Genomic DNA, 19789 nt, shown 5'->3' on the forward strand with positions numbered 1-19789 from the left:
TCAAAGCCGTGTTAAAAACAGTGGTGGAAATGTGGGGAAGTATCTATACATGAGAACTTTGAATGGGATTTTTATAGCTGAACCAACAAAGAAGTAGTTAATATAATACAAAAATTTTTTTAGCCTTTCATGGCTCCTGTAGTTTTCCAGTCCTGTAGTAGAAAACGATGTAATTTCTGAGATAAGAAGACTGCAGGTGAGTTCATCTCCGCTCATTCATCTGTCTCCTGTATGCAACACTTGATGACAAGAGCTGCTTATAGATAAGTCAGGAGCTACGCAAACATTTTTGGACAAATTGTCTTGTCATTATGGACACACAATAATGCGTTAAAAAAAAAAACACCAAAAAACCAGATCATAGAGAGTTAACCAGCTCTCTGTGGTCTTTTCAATATAGGTGGTCCCATCTTTTTTTACCTCAAGGAATTTCTCATAAACCTTCATAAAGCAGAGCCTTATGAAAATAGTTGAGTTTTCTCACATTAAGGAACGTTGTAATGATTGTGACTTGTGAAGACCAGCCAGGGACTTATCAGATAAATTATAGAGATGTCCGAGTGTCTCACTAAGGCGAAGACGTAAAATACAAGCCTCTGTGCTGGCTTTTTTCCACTGTGATTTTACAATAGAGAAAATATATGCCAAATCTTATAAAACTGAAAAAAATAATATTAACATTGGGCCCAAGATATGATCCCCAGGATATTAGAGCAAGAAAGGACTAGTGTTTTTCAAACTTTCAAAGCAGAGAAGCCTTTTTTAGAAATGAAATCTTAATGAGAATTCTAGTTTACAAAACCAGTGAAAGAAGAACTCTGGCCCCCCACCTTGGACTTGCCTTCCCTCTGGGGGATCCTCAGAGAACGCTAGTACCCGTGGTCTAGTCCAGTGCCACGGTGCAGACTTACCTGAGGCTCCCAGGAGGGGAGCACCAGGTGCCGACCTGGAATCCATGTGGCTGTTACCGTGGACCGTTTGTCACCACCGTGCTGCCCTCTTTGCCCCTGTTAATGCTAAGCATGACTTGGTCAGGTACTTGGTCATTCAAGTTAAATAGGCCCTGGTGATTAGCTCTTTGCCTTGGAGAAATTACTTAACCTCTCTGATACTCAACTTCCTCATCTGGAGAAAGCAGACCTACCTCCTAGGTCTGATTTAAGGATTACTCAGCCTTTGCATGCTTTAAGTACTTAATCATCGTTATTATTACTACTGTCCCAAAGACCAAATTCCATGGAGCTTTAAAAAGACTCAGAAACTAAAACTGTTTTGTGTTAAATAACCTCTTCTCAGTGGTGGGAGTAGCGTATAAACACTCCAGTCAGTTTAGATTAACTCCGCCTTTTATCTGTTGATGCTTCTCTGGCCCACAAGGTGGTTTGATTTCCTAGAGTCGGTTTGTCTTCCTAGAATTTAGAAGGATTTCCAGCTTATCTGAATGCTCCAAATATTTTACAGTTTTGAAAGCTTCCCAGGAGAAGTTTACTTGGTGCCTTTACCTTCTTTCAGTCCAGGTCCCCCTAGGAAGTAGTGGCATTCAGACCATTCTGTGACCATGAAGGGAAGGACCCACCAAGGAGGACCTGTCTTGAGCCAGGTCTCCTCAGTGGCATTTTGTTGTGGTCTTTCAAAGAGTTGTTCTTATGAGTGTTGTATTCAGTGTGTTTTTATTTAGGGTATGCTGCTCATGGTGGTAACTGTGTTTCCTTGAAAAGCATTTTTTCGAAGGAAGGAGTGATAGAGCATTTCTTTACCCGTTTATCCTTCCTTGAATTATTTAGCACTGAGTCCTTCAGATGCCTGTGTGATCATCCACTGGTTCACTGTTACAGTGGGATGTGGCAGTGAACAAAACTGATGGAAATCCTGCCTTCATGGAGGTGATGGGTTTGAGACCGCCAAGCGGGAACGATCAGTGTTGCTACCAAGTCATTCTTCCTCGACCTTCTGTGCCACAGGGTTTACTAGAAACCTTTAGATAGCTTCATTTAGGTCAGCTACCTCACTGAAAAGCCATGAAAATAATTAGCACAATGTTTAATTGCAGAGAACTTCAGAGTTGCAGAGGCAGTGTTAATAACAGTATCCTGCCTTCCAGTGTGCTGTTACTTTTACTTTTAGAGATTGATGAAATTTACTGAATTAATAAAAGTCTTAAAAACGAAGGTCTTGGTTTTCATTAAACCGGACCCAGTTGGTGGAGTGACCAAGTTAAAAGGGAAAAAAAGATGGGACTCAACTGTAGATCATTTTTATTTCCACCACTGGTTTAGAACTCATAACCTATTAAGCAAATATATGTCCAAATCAAGCTGTCTCTCATCGCTCAGGAGCAGACTTGGATGAGAAAGCTAAAGATGCCGTGGGTAAGGCAGGGCGCGTTTCAGGTTTCATTTAGATGCAGGCTTAGGGCGGGTGCTCTCTGCCAGCAGTCAGCACCTTTTCTCAGGAGGTTCAGTCACACTTTCTAAAGCATTTTAGGAGTGCACTTTTTTATTGATCTGTTTCAATTTGGAAAAGTTTTAACATATTTTTTCTCTAGTAATGTAGTGAAAAATTATATTCACTTCCAGCTTCAAAGTCTTTGTGGCAGACTTCAGCTCAAGAAAGCTTTTTTCCTAAACAATAAACTGCAACTAAATTGATTGAGATATTATCGAAGAAGTAGGATACTGCAGTAATGATATCATTGAAATCCTAGAGTACAGTTAAAAGTTAAAAAATAACAAAATTGTGTCCTGAACTTGTGTTTTTTTAAAGATTGCCCCCTTACATGTGGTGTTAAACCTCGTCTGTCAACTTTGACCTAATTATTACTGGATTGGCCAAAATGTTCGTTTGGGTTTTTCCATAAGATGTTACGAACTTTTTGGCCAACCCAAAACTTCTCATGTAGTTCAAGTCTCCACAGATACACATAGTAACTTTCTAAAAAACCTACTTATAATAAGGTTGATATGTAAACTAGAAAACAGGGTTCCCATAAGGTACTCCAGAAAATGACATAGTAAAAGAAAAACATTGTAAATTAACTTTGACTCAATATTGTCAGTTATCTATAGATTATTTTAACTATTTTAAGAATGTTTATGACCAACCTAATTTGTACAGAAGAATAATTAGTAGCAGTGTGTCTGCTTTGAATTAGAGTTTTAAAGAACTACATCAGTAAAATAGTTACATTACTCACAGTATGCAGATATTTTTCACTGTTACATTTACGATTTCTTGAGCTGAAAGGCTCTTAGGGCCTTTCTTTTCAAATGGTATTTTAGTGCATCTATTACGTGCCACATGCCCAGTGAAACAAAACCCAAATTTGAAAAGTATATCTCTGAATGTTAACTATAGTGTGGCTAGATAATATTTTATTTTATGAAGTGAGCATGTGAATTCCAAGTATTTAAACCTTATTAAATTGGCCTGCAATTAATAGTGGCAGTTTTTTTATCAGAATATTTAAAAATTAATTTTAAACTTGTGCATAGTAGGAATATTGACTTTTTGTAGCAAATTTTATTTACCTGGTTTTCTTGTTGAATGTATGGCCCATGATTTATTCTTTTAAGAGAAAGAATATAAAATTTGAGAGTACAATTTTAAAATTACCAAGCACACGTTAATGAAATGAAACTACTGTGTGTGTGTGTATGCGAGTGTTCCTTGCTTTGTGTTGCTGTAGAGGTGGTGTGTTCGAAGTCATGGGAAAGTAAGAGGGGTGACAAAAGTGCTGCCTGTTTTTATTACATATGTGTATTTGATGTTTTACTTTAAGCTCGTGTCCTTCATTCTGTTTTATTCCTTCCTTAAAGCCGTGTGACTCTGGGTTTAACAAACAGAGACAGGTACAGAAACTTTCAGTGAAATCTTACTCACTTTTCTTGTTTTAGACTATTAGAAGCAATCATTGGCAGCTTCATGCTGGGCTGTTTATAAATCTGTGCTCATTTCGGTGCCTTGGGTTTATTTTAATAGCTGCTTTCAGCCTTTGCATGGCTCTCATTTCTGGCTAATCAATTCTGTGCTTGTTTAATAAATTTACCAAAGATGATAATGTTTCAGAGTGTAGCTTTAATCTACTTATAATATAAAATCATATAGTTATATCAAAGTAATTTAAATCTGTCTAGTTACTAGCTTTACTTTGACCCGGAGGAATTCTGATTTGTATGTATTTTGAAGTTTATATTTAACAGTTTAAACAGACTAACATCTTCTGCATTCAGTTTTCTGTATTAGAAAAAAAATTGTTTTAATGAATTGTGATGTATACTGAAGTGATCTTTTCTTGACTTGTAACAAGTAAATTTCAAGTAAGAATGCATGATAAACTTTAAAGTGTTACCATTCTTTGTATTGCCAAAGTAATGTAATTAGTTTCCTATTAAGAATTTACATATTGAGTTATTGAATATGCTTTTTCCTTATCACTTTTATACTCTTTCTCCTTCTTTTTATGAGAGTTCTATCTAAAGATCATTATTTTGGCTACTAAGATTCATTTGGTTTCAAAATAATTTTATTATATATGATTATTTTAGAAAAGACCTGGCACGTAATCACTATTTCTCTTTTATTCAAAGAAGCATACTGTAATGTATTTTAATTTATTGATAATTTACCCCTTTTCTTGATAAAACCCAACTCACAAATAATTAATAGTCAGACTATAGCTTTGATGGAATTACAGGGATATCCATTGTGTCTTTTCTTACAGCTTCTCAAAGCCATTCAGAGATAATATATATTTTCTACATAATCCCCAATGAGGGACAAAATATGTTTTCAAGTGATAAAATGTAAAAGTTTTGAAGGATCATGAAAGTAAAATAATGTGGAGTTTTTTGTTTTAAAGGAAAAGGGTAGTATCTTTATTAATGTGTCTCCATTGCTGAATTCTCAGATTCCTTTAAGGTACTCTTTAACATTTTACATTCCCCCCCTCAACCCCATGCAGACAGAGTTAATCTGTTCCATGTCTGTTATACTTGCTTTTTTTTAGCACAATCAGAAATAGAGTTTTTTTGTGATTAAAAAAATTTTTTTTACTTTAAAATAATTTTCGACTTCAAAGGTACAAAAATAACATTCCCTTAATGTTAACATCTTTCCTAACTGTAGTGTATTTCTCAAGAGCAGAAGTGAAAATTTGTACAATACTCTTAATACAGACTTTATTTGAATCTTACCAGTTTTTCCACTAATGTCATTTTTCTGGTCCAGGATCCAATCCGGTTGTATTTTGTTATTTCTCCTTAGAGTTCCCTAATCTGTGACAATTCCTCAGTCTTTCCTTGTCTCTTATGACCTTAAAACTTTTGCAGAGAACTGATCAGATATTTTGTAGACTGTCCTTCTATTTGGGTTTGTTTGCTGTTTCCTAATGATTAGAAGATTGTACATCTTTGGCAAGAGACCCACAGAAGTGATGCCGTGTCCTTCTCAGTGCATCATAGTTGAGCATCTGTGAGGGCCTGAATCTTCCCACTGGTCATGCTAACCTCAGTCATGTGGTTAAGGTGGCATCTGCCAGATTTCAACACTGTGAAGTTTTATTTTTCCCTTTGTAGGGAGTAAATATTTAGGGGGAGATACTCTAAAACTCTGCAAATATCCTGTTTCTCCTCATACTTTTGCCCATTAACTTTCATGTCCACCGGCGCATCTTGTGAACAGCCACTTGTGGTGTGTTTCCTGATGGGGATTTTCTGCTCCCTTCTTCTGCATTTATTAATTGGAATCCTATAAGTAAAAGCTGTCTCTTCTTCCTCATTTATTTACTTATTCAACTTTTTATTTATATCAGTATGGATTCATGGATATTTTTTTCTATGAATTATAATCCAGTATGATCATTATTTATTTTGGTGATCAAACTGTTTGTTTGTGATTTTTCTAATCAAGAAAATGGAAACAAGTGTAAATGTACCCAGAAAGAAGAGCTAGGTTGAGGAATAAAAACATACGAAAGACAGTATTAAAGATCATTTAAAAGATAAGTATTGTTCAGCAATAAAAAAGAATGAAGTACTGATCCATGCTATAACAGGGATGAACCTTGAAAACATACTAAGTGAAAGAAGCTAGTTACAAAAGGTCACATATTGTGTGGTTCCATTTATATGAAATGTCCAAAATAGGCAAATCCACAGAGACAGTAGATTAGTGGTTGCTAGGGAATTGGGACTAGGTGTTGGAAGGGATAAAGAATGACTGCTCATGGTACAGGATTTCTTTTTAGGGATACGAAAATGTCCTAAAGTTGATTGTGGTGATGGTTTCACAACTATGTGAATATACTAAAAACCATTGAATTGTACACTTTTAATGGGAGAATTGTATGTGAATTATATCTCAAATAAACCTGTTTAAAAGAAAGAAAGAAAAACAAAACAAATATGGTTATTAAAAATTCATAGAAAGCAGTTTAAGTTTCCATAGTAGATACTGGATAATTAACACTTTGAATATTGGCTATACTCATCCAGGCAGAAAACAGAACTATGTATAAAAATATGAAAACTAAATTCTGGAAATAACTAGTGTTTTGCTCTTAGTATTTTTGAAGTAATTGAACCTCAGACCGTATAATATATGGCATATTTTACATTTATATTTAATTGAAAACAAACTATAAATAAATGTGTTTTGTGCAGTATATTCCAAGGCATTAATTTACAAATTTTTATGGGACTGTCTCACACTTGTAAACTTGCTAAGACTCCCTCTCATAAAATTACTGCCTCACTGTCTGTTCAATATGGTCTCATCTGCTAGCTGTATTTACATTTATATGTAATATAGGTATATTTTGTTTATATACTATGTGTGTATATTTATCAGTTCATAATAGAGTATTATGTTATGCTTTCATGTTACAAATCATGTTTAACAGGTAGCTAACAGGCAGTTTTGGCTGTTCATAGTCTACCTTGGTAATGATAAAAGAGGCAGTAGAAAATATAAGTTTACACGTACTTGAGGATAGGATAAATTGTATTTATTTTAAGACTAGATTGACTGGTAAACAAGACAGGTCATTTGGAGCGTTTTCCTCTATACTAGTTGGTTTGTCTTCTCTTTATTTTGGTTATAGTTTCTATAAACTCTTTAAAAATAGACAGTTGCAACAAAGAAAACAGGAAGTTATAAGACCTGATAAGTTAGGGTTCCCATCCAAATCTACCACTAACTAGCTATTTATTCTTTGACTTTGAAGCCAGAACTTACCTCTCTGTAAGCCAGTGTCCACATCTGTAATTGAGGAGCTTCATATACAGTTGGCCACAGGCAAATACTTCTTTAGTATGTCACCATATTCAGAAAATGTTTTTCTTCTAAGTAAATACTAGATTTATTATTTTGACTTTTTTCTTTTAAATGAGAACAAATTTTAATGGATCATATTTACTTCCACATGTGTTAAGAAGTAGTACTATTGTTTCATATTGACATGATTATTGTATAGATTCTTAAGGGGAAGTTTTAGATCCCTTGGGTATAAAATGTGGTCACGATCTGAAAACTTCAGATAGTTAAGAGCCGTAGACTGTTAAGGTAGTCTGTAAAGACATTTAAAGCTGTTTGGTATAGGCACTTTTAAAATTATTTCATACATTTACTTTTTGTATTTTTGTAGTGTAGGCATCAGTAATTCCCCCCATTCCTTTTCTTTTTTTAACCCCCTGTCCTTCTGTTATTAAGGGCTACACCCTTCTCTCTTGCGGTTTGAAGTTAGGCTCTCTTGCAGTTGGCCTCGGCTTGGCTCGTGGAATGTTCTGTCTTCTTAGAAAAGTGGTTTTGATCAGGCTGTATCTGCTATAATAAAAGATACTTCTTAAGGTATAACAGTAGCTAAATCTGTTCCCTAATGGCATTTCCCCATACTGCACACATTCACTGTCTTTACTTTAGTTTGAAAATGTATTGTTAATCAAAGTACTTATAGTGTAACGTCACAAGTTTCTCTGTCACGTGACTGCGTATATCTGACATTAAATGCTATTCATACGTGTATTTTTCCACGACTTATCTAGGGATCAGGCCCAGCCTCAGGAACAATATCACTGAATTCAATGAATGTGGATGCGGTTTGTGAGAAGCTGAAACAAATAGAAGGGCTGGACCAGAGCATGCTGCCTCAGTATTGTGCGACCATCAAGAAGGTGACCAGCATGTTTCCCCGCTGACTCGAGACAGGGCTGAGGGCACCAGTGGCGGGCTCAGTGCATGGCGAGCACTTTGTATTTAGCTTCTCAAAGACGAGTTCTCTGTTGAAATGGGAAAGCTCTAGGTGGAAACAGGTTTCCTACTATTTGTATCCTAAAATTGCCCCTTTATCCCTTAGTTTAGAAATGGATAAAAGAAAATAAAGTGTTGTATTACAACGTTCCTGTAAAATGATCTAATATAAGGGGGAGTTCCCTGGCGGTCCAGTGGTTAGGCCATGGTGCTTTCACTGCCTGGGTTCCATCCCTGGTCAGGAAACTAATATCCCACAAGCCACGTGGCATGGCCAAAAAAAAAAAAAAATATCTAATGTAAGTCAAAAATGCTTTGATGAGAAGTACAAAGCTCTAAAGGGTTTCACATTAAGATTAAAAATAACTTATATTTCCAATATGCAACATAGAACATTTGAAGGCCTTTTCTTTTATGTTACATTTTCTTTAATTATAGTATTTATTTGTGACTTAATAATTATCCAAGTAAACCATACTTGCTTCATTTTCCTCAAATTCTCACTTTCATGTCTTAGAGGATTTCTGATCATGTCCCGTTTGATAATACCTCAGAGGTTTGGGTTTGCAAGGCTAATGCATTTGAGGAAGTTTATTTCTTCCTAGATCTTTTCTTGCAATTCCAGTAACTACCACGAACCTGGGATTTTGAGGAGGCTTCCCATATACAAGGCTAACCCAGTCCCAGTTTTAATAGATACTTCCACTAAGTTACACTTTTTCTATCAGAGATACAGTGAAGGAGAACATTAACCACAAGCGTGTAATATTTACATACTTTAAAGATTGGCATCTAAAAAGTTTTTAAAAGAATTATGAGCACATATACCATTTCACTAATCTTAAACTATGTTTGGTCAGAAAGGTTCGGATAATGTTAGTTTTCTCACAGATCTAGTTAGTGTTAATCCCCATTTGCGAAAGTGTCAAGCACTGCCTTTCCAAGGTACAAACCTGACTCTCCTCGAGGCAGCTTGGTGAGCGTCAGGAAAGAGGGAGGTCTCCACATGGATCCTTTGTGGCGATTTTGTTTCCCTCAGGACAGTGGTTCTCTCCCCACTCAGCTCTTTACTCTCAGGCCTTGGCTGTTTGAAGCCAATTGTAGCAAATGGTCTCTTAAGTGCTGCTAAGCTCCTTGCATTTCTACAGCAGGACCTCTGCCGTAGGCTTGCTCTGGACATTCTTTTCTTCAGAATTAACTTGGAAACTGAGCAATCTGCCGGTTTTAAACCCAGGTATTCCATAATTTTACCACAGTTAATAAAGTCAGGTTTTGTATTTTGTAAAATAAGTAAGTTACCTGTTATTAATAAAGAAAATTCTATCATTTCTTACTTGGAAGGGACTAGAAGTACAGAGACCCAATAGTGACAAGATCATATTCTGTGAATTTAATAGACTGGGAAATTTGTGGGTGGACATTCTTGGTGGCTGAAGTTATCTCGTATAGTTGATAAACAAGTTTGTCCGCGCTTCACTTCATTTAGAAGTTCATCAGTGACCAACATGCTGACAGATGTCTTTGTCCCCTCCCAGCAGTTTGCCGTCGTGTTCATGTTTTATGATTAGAGGGAAAAAGCTAACAGTTTTGTTATTGCTCATGGCAGAATAGGTAGTTTTGGAAATAGTTGGAGGGTTAGCTCTTGGGTTGGTCCCTGAAGAATGATTTATTTTACTTGAGCGCCTAGGACACTTGCAAGAGTATGGAGTGGCTTATGTTATTCAGAGTCTACTTGTTTATTATTACATGGGGTGATAACCTTCTTTAGGTCAATATTTTCTAGTCTCTAATATAAATGTACTTTTTGATCACTAGAAGTTCAGAATCTCTCACATTTTGTTTATCTTTGTGTTTGTGTTTTTTTTATTCAGGCAAACATAAATGGCCGTGTGTTAGCTCAGTGTAACATTGATGAACTGAAGAAGGAAATGAATATGAATTTTGGAGACTGGCATCTTTTTAGGAGCACAGTAAGATATTTTTAATATTTGTAGAATTATTTACAACATTGTATAAAACAAGTGCCAGTAAGTACTGGTCTAAACTGATATTTTCCTATATTTTAAAAAATATATGTAAAAATTACATTTTACACTTATGTGTACAACTCTTGTATATCCTGTTATGTAGAATATACACAGCAGCACTTAGCAACATTTGCCTTTTGGGCATTTCACTTGGAAATCTGGGAGAGAGGCCACCTGCCAATTCTCCCTGCTTTCATTGACCAGGACACTCTCCTTGACCTCACTCAGTCAGGCTTCCCGAAGCCTCTAGGCCTCGACCTTGGTGTCTGTCCTCATTGGGCCTGCATCGCCCAGTTGTAGGAAGAATCCTGCTAAGTCAGTTGAGAAAGAACCTCACCCTCAGTGTCTGATCACCCTCGCTATCCCATTACATTCCTCATCCCCCACCCCTCCTCCGCTCCCCGTGAGGTCCTAGACCCCAGGCCTGCCTCCAGAAGGAATCCTGTCAGGTCAATTCAACCAGAATCCCCCTCCCACCCATTACCCATGATGCTTCCTCTTAGCAACTTTCCATCCACTCATCCCCGCCTCGTTCCTGGGCTGTAAATGCCCACGTGTCCACGCTGCTTTTGGAGTTGAGCCCAGTTCTATCCTGAGGTCCGTTTTTCCCCATTGCGATAGTTCCTGGTTAAAATCTGTTTTTACTGCTTTAGCTACTGTCCAGCTCTGGTTCTCTTTGACACGCTCCAGTTGCATTTTGTTTTGTTCTTAAGTTAAATTTTAAATTAAAGTAGTAACACAGTGGTCAGATTAGAGTATAGTATATGTGTGCTGGTTGTGGTCATTACAGTTATCTGTCAGTATCTGTGGGTGGGTGGTTCCAGGACTCCCGTGGATACCAAAATCTTCAGATGCTTAAGTCCCGTATATAAAATGGCATAGTAATATTTGCATAGCTACACACATCCTCCTGTATACTTTAAATCACCTCTAGATTACTTAAGATGCCTCATACAATGTAAATGTTGTGTAAATAGTTGCCAGTGTGTGGCAAATTCAAGTGTTGAGTTTTGGAACTTTCTGGAATTTTTTTTTTTTCTGAATATTTTCAATCTGTGATTGGTTGAATCTGCAGGTGCAAAACCACTAGATTCTGAGGGCCGACTGTACTTCTTTTAGTACAGATGATCCTTGAACAACTCAGAGATTAATCCACTGATAAGAGAGTCAGCCCTCCGTATCCAAGGTTCCTCCGCATCTGCGGATTTAACCTACCCTGGACCATGTAGAAAATACTGCCGTCTTCACTAGTGAAAAATATCTGCGTGTAAGCAGACCTGTGCAGTTCAAACCTGTGTTGTTCAAGGGTCAGTTGTATTATTAATATAGAAAGATAAGCAGATAAGGACAAATGTATTTGAAATTCACTTACAGGAAGTATGCTTTCTCATTTCCATTAGAGTAACTTTATGGTTAATTTTTAAGATAATTTCTAAAGCTTCTAAAATGTGATTTGTCAGTGCGGATACTGATGACTTTTTTTCTTCTATCTCTTAAGGTACTAGAAATGAGAAATGCCGAAAACCAGGTGGTCCCTGAGGACCCACGTTTGCTGAGTGAAAACAGCAGCGCAGTTGCTCACGGTGAATCTGCGCTCCGCTCGGCCCACGAGCTGCCTCACACCGAGCTCTCCAATCAGGCTCCCTACACCCTGAACTTCAGCTTTGAGGAGCTCAACACACTCGGCCTGGATGAAGGGGCTCCACGCCACAGTAACCTAAGCTGGCAGGTATTTATTAAACGCCATTCTTCATGTGACTGAAGAAGAGGGTGGTATTTAATTCCCCGAGATTATGTCGGTGCGTTTGTGTAGTCGTTCAGAAAATCTTTAGTGAGTCCCTGAGTGAAGAGGATGGAGGGAGGAGTCCCTGTTCTCCAGGAGCTGTGTTCTTCTGGAGAGGACAGTCAGTAAAACACAAAGAAAATAATGTGATTTCAGAAATTGATAAGAATTGAGAAAATAATGAAATAGAGTCATGGCATCGAGGGTGAACAGGAACTGGCCTACTTAGGTGGTTAGCTGAGTTCATCTTTCACTTGCTGTTTCCTTGTTAAATTCAGTAATCATCGGCTAAAACACATCTTTATTGGATAACCTGCCGTGTTATCCCTTTGAGCACCATAACCTGGTTTTTCAGTTCGTATGTTGCACACTGTTCATGGATATTCGTTTTCTTTTTATTATCTGATGTTAGATACGGGTGAGTTCTTTCTTTGGATGTTCTTAGAAGAGGGAGGAGAGGCGAGGCTCAGGAATAAAAACAAAAGTGAGAGAACGTGAGGAGTAAGGGCTGGACAAGAAGAAAAATAAACTAGGAAAAAACCTAGAGCAGGGTACAGAACAGAGAGAAGACAAGCAAGGGAGGAAGCATAGTAAGTAGCTGCCAAGAACTCTACTGAAACGGAGCTGTATTTAGAGAAAGGAGTACCTGTTAGGTCTACCATTTTTAAGGATGTTGTGTTTGATTTGGTAGTAAAAATATTTTTTGGTTGTTACTATCTTTTTCTACGTACTATCAATCTTATTTCTTTAAGTTGAGAAGCCATTTTATTGTGTGTTAACTAAGATAAAAATTTCCTTATTTTACGATAAGTCCGCCCTTGACCCTTTTATCTCCCTGTTTCAACAACAGTAATTCCTTTCTTTTCCCTGGAATTCCTTTTAACATTTCTTAAGAAATCCTCATCCTCTGCTTTTCCATACTTGGTATTTACCACCGTGACCTGGAAACTCTCACAGCCTTCCTATCAATGCAGCAGTTCTCAAACTTGTTTTAAATCTCAGAATCCTTTTACACTCTTAAAAATTATCGAAGACCCCCAAAGAGCCTTCGTTTATGTAAGTTTTATCTGTCAGTATTTACTATATTAGAAATAAAAACTGAGAAACTTAAACCAATTATATGTTAACATAAATAACATTTTTATGAAAAATGACTATTTTCCAAAACAAAACATATTTACTGAAAATGATATTGTGTTACAAATCTCTTTAATGCCTGGCTTTGTAGAAGACAGCTAGATTCCCATATCTGCTTCTGCATTGAATCTCCTGGGAGATCACACATGATGCAACCTCTGGAGACTCCACTGTACACTATTGTGAGAATGAGAGTGGAAAGGCAAAGGTCATCTTCATATTCTTAGGAAAATAGTTTAGACCTCGTGGATCCCCTGAGAAGGGGTCCACATACTGCATTTGAGAGTGAGGGCAGCACTGTCCTGAACTGGATCTCAGGGAACCTTCTCAGGGAGCCTGGGTCATTTTCTCCCGGTGGAAGGAAGACTCTGCTTTATTTCTGCTTCGTTTCAACCTTTGCTTTTGCCCTTTCTTAAACTTCCTTGATTCTTTTTCTTCCATTTCCTTCCTGTTTTTCCTAATCTTTACTTTTTATTCCTCATGTTATTAACCTTTTCTGGGTCTATAGCAATTCTCGTCCTAAAACTTCACATTGGAAATCAAACTTTTAAAAATATTTTATTTCTGTTTACTTGGACCTGACTGTTGACCTCAAGGCTTCCATTTTTGTTCATTTGGATCCTGTATTTATCTTTTTATCTTTTCCATTGCACTTTATACTTTTCCTTTTAAAATCTGTTTTTTTCTTTTTTTCTTTTTGCATTTTGAGTACATTTTTTTTCTCTGAATTGGAATTTGACAGAAACTTCATGTCGTGCAAGTTGAGAAAGTTTCTATTTAACATACATTTAAAGACTTGAGTATTTTGTTTTTGAGATATACTTTAACTCTCATCTTCTTTCTCTTTTCTAAGGGGAACTTTTATATTTTATCAATGAAGGTGACTTTTTCCGTAAATAAGTTTAAAAGTTTGAAATGATAAAAACAAGTTCTAAGGTTATTTGTTACTGTAACCTTAAATTATACTTTTAAATATTAACAATAAACTAATTTTATTAAAATTTGTGTAAAGCTTTCTAATAACAGTAAAATTATTCATAAGTTCACAGCTTTTGTTAAGCTGTGTTATGCAGAATTCTTCTAAAAGAATTTGGTATTTTAAGGACTTTAAAAATTCTTATTGTCCATATATATATATTTATATATTTTTATTTATATATATATATATATATATATATATATATATATATATATATATATAAAATTTCCTAAGCTGATGTTTATTGTGCCTTTTTTTGGGTTTATTTGAATTCTTAAATTATTATTATTTTTTTGTCTTCACAGTCACAAACTCGCAGAACCCCAAGTCTATCGAGTCTCACTTCCCAGGATTCCAGTATTGAAATTTCAAAGCTTACTGATAAGGTGCAGGCTGAGTATAGAGATGCCTATAGAGAATATATTGCCCAGATGTCTCAGTTAGAAGGGGGCACGGGTTCCACAACAATGAGTGGCAGGTCTTCTCCACACAGCACGTATTATATGGGTCAGAGTTCATCCGGGGGCTCCATTCACTCTACTCTAGAACCAGAGAAAGGGAGGGATAGTGAACCAAAGCCAGATGATGGAAGGAAGTCATTTTTAATGAAGAGGGGAGATGTTATAGATTATTCCTCATCAGGAGTTTCCACTAACGATGCCTCACCCCTGGATCCTATCACTGAAGAAGATGAAAAATCTGATCAGTCAGGCAGCAAGCTTCTCCCAAGCAAGAAGTCCTCAGAAAGGTCAAGTCTCTTCCAGACAGATTTGAAGCTGAAGGGAGGTGGGCTGCGCTATCAGAAACTTCCAAGTGATGAAGATGAGTCTGGGACAGAAGAATCAGACAATACTCCGCTGCTCAAAGATGACAGAGACAAAAAAGCTGAAGGGAAAGTAGAGAGAGTGTTGAAGTCTCCAGAACACAGCGCAGAGCCTATTAGAACCTTCATTAAGGCAAAAGAGTATTTATCAGACGCCCTCCTTGACAAAAAGGACTCATCTGATTCGGGAGTGAGATCCAATGAGAGCTCTCCCAATCACTCCCTTCACAATGAAGCGGCTGATGACTCCCAGCTTGAAAAGGCAAATCTCATAGAGCTCGAAGATGACAGCCACAGTGGAAAACGGGGAATACCACATAGCTTGAGTGGCCTGCAAGACCCACTTGTAGCTCGGATGTCCATTTGTTCAGAAGACAAGAAAAGCCCTTCCGAATGCAGCTTGATAGCCAGCAGCCCTGAAGAAAACTGGCCAGCGTGCCACAAAGCCTACAACCTGAATCGCACACCCAGCACGGTGACTCTGAACAACAACAGTGCTCCGGCGAACAGAGCCAACCAGAATTCTGATGAAGTGGAGGGGATTCGGGAGACGCCCCAAGTCATTCTGAGGTCCGGTTCCAGTTCCCACTCAACTGCCATTCAGAACGAAAATCTAAAAAGCATGACGCATAAGAGAAGCCAGCGTTCAAGTTATACGAGGCTCTCAAAAGATTCTTCAGAGCTGCACGCAGTAGCCTCTTCTGATAGTACAGGCTTTGGAGAAGAAAGAGAAAGCATTCTTTAAGAAAAACAAGCAAAAGTAGAATAGTGTTACTATAATCCCTGTGACAGGACTGACCTGAGTTTTATCGTGAATCCATCCACGCACATCACCTGTACAATTCACTCACAAATAATTAACGGATGAGAAGGTCTTTAGTAAAAGAGACATACACTATACAACAGAGGGAAGTATAAGATAGCCTGGTTCATCTGTCAGCCCCCGTTGTCTTTGTACGTAGAAGCTTAAAAACCCAATATTGTTATTGCACCTTTCATTGGCATATAACTGCAAGACAAGATCTGAGTATAAAGATAGGTCAGAAATAGTTTATTAAATATAAAGGGCTTAATTCGCCAACAAAAATTAAAAGCTAGAGACCCCTTTCGTAGAACATTCATTCATTAAATATTTGAGGGAAGACATGATGTTAAATGAACCAGAAGCACGTTCTGCTCTTAAGGGGTGAAAGATAAGAACTTACAGCTTATGGAATAACCTAGAGACTAAAGGTTAATGCTCTGTAAGTTGCGAACCGGTGTTCTTTATAATAGACAAATTTGCTTATCAAAGAGTTTTTAAATTTTAAGTAGAAAATATAAAGAGGGCTTTAAAAATTGGTAAGAAAGTGAGTCAACAGTGCCCAAAGTAGAGCCCCAGTAACTGGGTCATTGTGAGCTGCTAGGGGAGTGGCCTGTGGAGAGGGGCTGATCACCTTCCTATGACCTGGATGCTCTTCTCTCCAGATCCCAGACCTGGCTTCAAGCACCATCCACCTGCCCGAGAACCCGCCCTGGTCTACTCTGTAACTCCTTTAAATTGTGTGCTCAGCTTTCCTTAGTGAGCCGAGCGATGAGAGGAAAAACATGAATTCTTTCTCTGGGAGAATCAGGGAGATGTGGATAATAATAGGCGCTAAAAATCTTTTTGGAATGGGAGACTGAGGACATAACTATAGCAGAAAGGTCAGTGACAGTTGACAAGTGACAAGGAAATATTTAGTTAGGGAAAACAAAATCACTGCCTTCTATACCAGGGCAGGGTTTATCTGCTTCACCTATTCCTAAATCAGCATGTTAATTCTTGGGGAGGATCATAAGAAATACTTGTAGACAGAAGTTTAAAAACATGTAACAAAGCAAGAGTAAAAAGAAGATAAATCTGGGTGTGACTTTTCATTTACTGTTGGCAGAGTTAAGAGAATGATCACATTTAAGTATCGTGTGGACTAGACATTTACCCTGGCATCATGCACTGACATTTTTTTGGTCATTTTAACATAGCTTTCTTATGTAGAACAATTTTGGCAGTATACCTTAAGTCACAGATAAGATTGTAGGTCGTGAGATCGTAGACGAGCAGTTACCTAAATTTAGTGTTTATATTTTTGATGTTTTTCACTTACTGGATTTTTATTAATATGCTGAGCAGTTTACCTACTTGACTAGTCGTTGCATTAAAAAGTTGCTCTTTTGGGTTTCATTGCCTTGATGTTTGAGTGTAATCTAACATTTTCATAAAGTGTTTATTTTGCATGACCTTAACAAATGTTTTGACCAATTAAAAAAGAAGGCAGGATGTTGTTGACATTGTATGTTGAAATGTTAACATTTTAGTACTTACAGTGTTTATTAGCCTGCAGTATTGTGTAATTAGTAATTATTTCAGGGGTGATACTTTGTTCCTTTTCAGGTGAGTAGATGCAGCTTAATATCACTGTAGTGTATTCTTTATTCTGTTTGTAAAGTTAATACCAGAGTATTAAGTGTACAGATAGATTTAGAAAACAATAAAAAAAAGTTGCATGCTATTCTGAGTCATGAATTTTTATTCACTATAGTGACGATGATTCACAATGCAATTAAAAATAAAAAATAATTTGTGTGTTTGTTTTGTCAGAGGTCTAAAGTTCATTAAGGATGTTCAGGTGCAGGTAGCAGTCGTGCAGCTGGCAGGAGTGTTCTGAGCTGCCCTCTCTGGTCTTTCCGAGAGAGCGTGGCTCAGTGCCTGAATGGTGCCTTTGTGAAGCATTAGTGCCCACGGCACAGCTCTGTAGCGTGCATTTCTGTAACTGTGAGCAGTAGGTTTTCCAGATCCTGGGAGGGTATCAATTTAATTGTTGTATGAACATTCTGGAAAAGTTTGCTTTTTCATAGTGTGTTAGAAATTGACAAACCAGATGGGTTATTGAGTCACACCATCATCCCTTTGAATCTGTGTGTCTATGTGTATGTGTATCTGTATCTATTTATAATCCATAGCTCAGCCTGACTCTCACATATGCAAAACTCTGCTTTAAGCTGGGTGAAAAGTGATAGAAAAGAGAATTGGTGCTCTAAATTTGCTAGTCCCTTAGATTCTGCCTCAGAGTCTTGCCATGTTTTATAAACCGTTTTGCCTTTACTTTAAGCCACCGATAGTTCTGTTCCTGTGCCATAACGTTAAGCCAGGTCCATTCACCGTGGAAGCTGTTGCTCTCTCTCAGCTGATCCAGCTTTCAGGATGCTGAGCCTTGAAGGACCAGCTCTCCCATCTGGAGAAATGTGAAATTCATAATAACCCACGTTTTCAGTATTAACAGGAAAACTTGTTTTTGTCTTATATTTGATTTATGTGAGTTTTCTGTAGCAGTCAGAATAATTTTAATTGCCTAGCCAAATAATTTTAGGAACTTATTTGCTAAAATTCTTAAATTGAGGACTCTTTGGATCACTTGCATGTTATAGTTCTGAGTGAAATATACTTGTAATCATGATTTTTTTTCTTACAAATACTAACCATTAGAAAATATTTTCAAATGAAATTACATCCTTTATCTTTCTGGCTAAAATACTAAATTTAAAAGGTTTTAAAACTACATAGATTTTGGCTGTACCAGGAATTCTCAGCCTGTTTAGAGGTATCCTAGAGCTTAAAAATCCCTGAATTCCTGGTTAACCCTTGAGTAAATCAACGTAACTACCAGGAAAAGAGAACCAGAGGGCACTGTGCCCTCTATGAATGAGTGATATTGAGGGAAGAAGCAGGTAAAAGGGAAGGAGCAATGAAATTAACTTCTTTAACAAACACTTGACACTGAACATCTAGGCTCCTTCGCCGCCTGCCCTTCTAGAACCGTGCTGACACTTGGCAGAAGGGAAGAAACAGCCGAACAGCCAGGGAGCCTTTTTTGCTTGGGGTAGGGGTGGGGCTGGACCAGCCTGGGTGGGCTGTCTGAAATGACTGCATTTTTAATTTCCAGGTTGTGGTGCCCCTTACCCCTCCCTACCTCAGAATTCTGAGCATAGACTATAATTATGCAAATGAATTGAAAAATAGAAAGAAATTGATCTATAACAGAGAGCCTGCACTTGGATGGTCTTTTAATGGCTCATCACTTGAGAAAGGTTGAGAATCCTTGGTTGAGACTGATTAACTAGAAAGAGAATTTAAAACCTTACGTATTTTAAACCCTTTCATGCCTAGGAAGAAAATGCTGCCCTTGAGATAGATAGATCTTCAGAGGGATCCAGTTTAAGCTAAGGTATGTAAAAAATTAGTTTTCCAAGTAATTAGTTTTAAGCCGCCGTTGAAACAGTTCTCACCAATTAGAGAATTTACATTCTCACCACTTTAAGAAGTAGAGTTAAGTAAGAAATATCTAAAACAATTGCTAGAAATCAGCCACGGTCACCTACATGGTCAAAGCTTTTTAAGTAAAATTACTGGTAAAGCACCACCTTGGTTAACACCAAGTCTGCTGTGCCCAGGTCTGTGGGTGAGAGGTTTCCTAAAGGGGCTTCCCAGCACTTGGAGCAGAAAACTCTTTGAATAGGCCTGGCTGGCTATGTGGTGAGCTCTATCCTGAGTTTCCAGTTACAGTGAGGCATTAAGAAAACAAAGAATTTGTAAGAATAAAAGGATCAGTCAAGAAGGAAGAGCAATTCTTTCCAGACTATTAGTAGGATGATTCCTTAAAAGTCAATAAAAATGCCAGTGATTTGACCTAACTGGAGTGAGGACCAACCAAAATTGGCCAAAAATGTGAATTACAATAATACTGTACAAGAAAGGCAGTGAGACTGTTTTAAAGTTC

The 19789-nt window shown here is 37.4% G+C and overlaps 1 protein-coding gene across 11 annotated transcripts in view; it reads left to right on the plus strand.

Annotated features, from left to right (window-relative positions):
* KIDINS220 (kinase D interacting substrate 220) overlaps positions 1-19789 on the plus strand; it is a 108496-nt gene that overhangs the window by 87958 nt on the left and 749 nt on the right. For 5 of the 11 annotated variants that reach the window (XM_059942268.1, XM_059942267.1, XM_059942266.1 and 2 more), the window contains 5 exons: positions 3816-3848; positions 8040-8168; positions 10116-10214; positions 11770-12000; positions 14476-17524. In XM_059942268.1, the coding sequence (XP_059798251.1) occupies positions 3816-3848; positions 8040-8168; positions 10116-10214; positions 11770-12000; positions 14476-15738 (1755 nt within the window). In that variant the 3' untranslated portion in view covers positions 15739-17524. Of the gene's footprint in view, positions 1-3815; positions 3849-8039; positions 8169-10115; positions 10215-11769; positions 12001-14475; positions 17525-19179; positions 19238-19789 lie in introns of those variants that run through there. The other 6 variants (XM_059942270.1, XM_059942274.1, XM_059942271.1 and 3 more) reach the window with 2 other exon arrangements.

The sequence above is a fragment of the Balaenoptera ricei genome, chromosome 13 (assembly GCF_028023285.1).
Source record: "Balaenoptera ricei isolate mBalRic1 chromosome 13, mBalRic1.hap2, whole genome shotgun sequence".
Classification (NCBI taxonomy): Eukaryota; Metazoa; Chordata; class Mammalia; order Artiodactyla; family Balaenopteridae; genus Balaenoptera; species Balaenoptera ricei.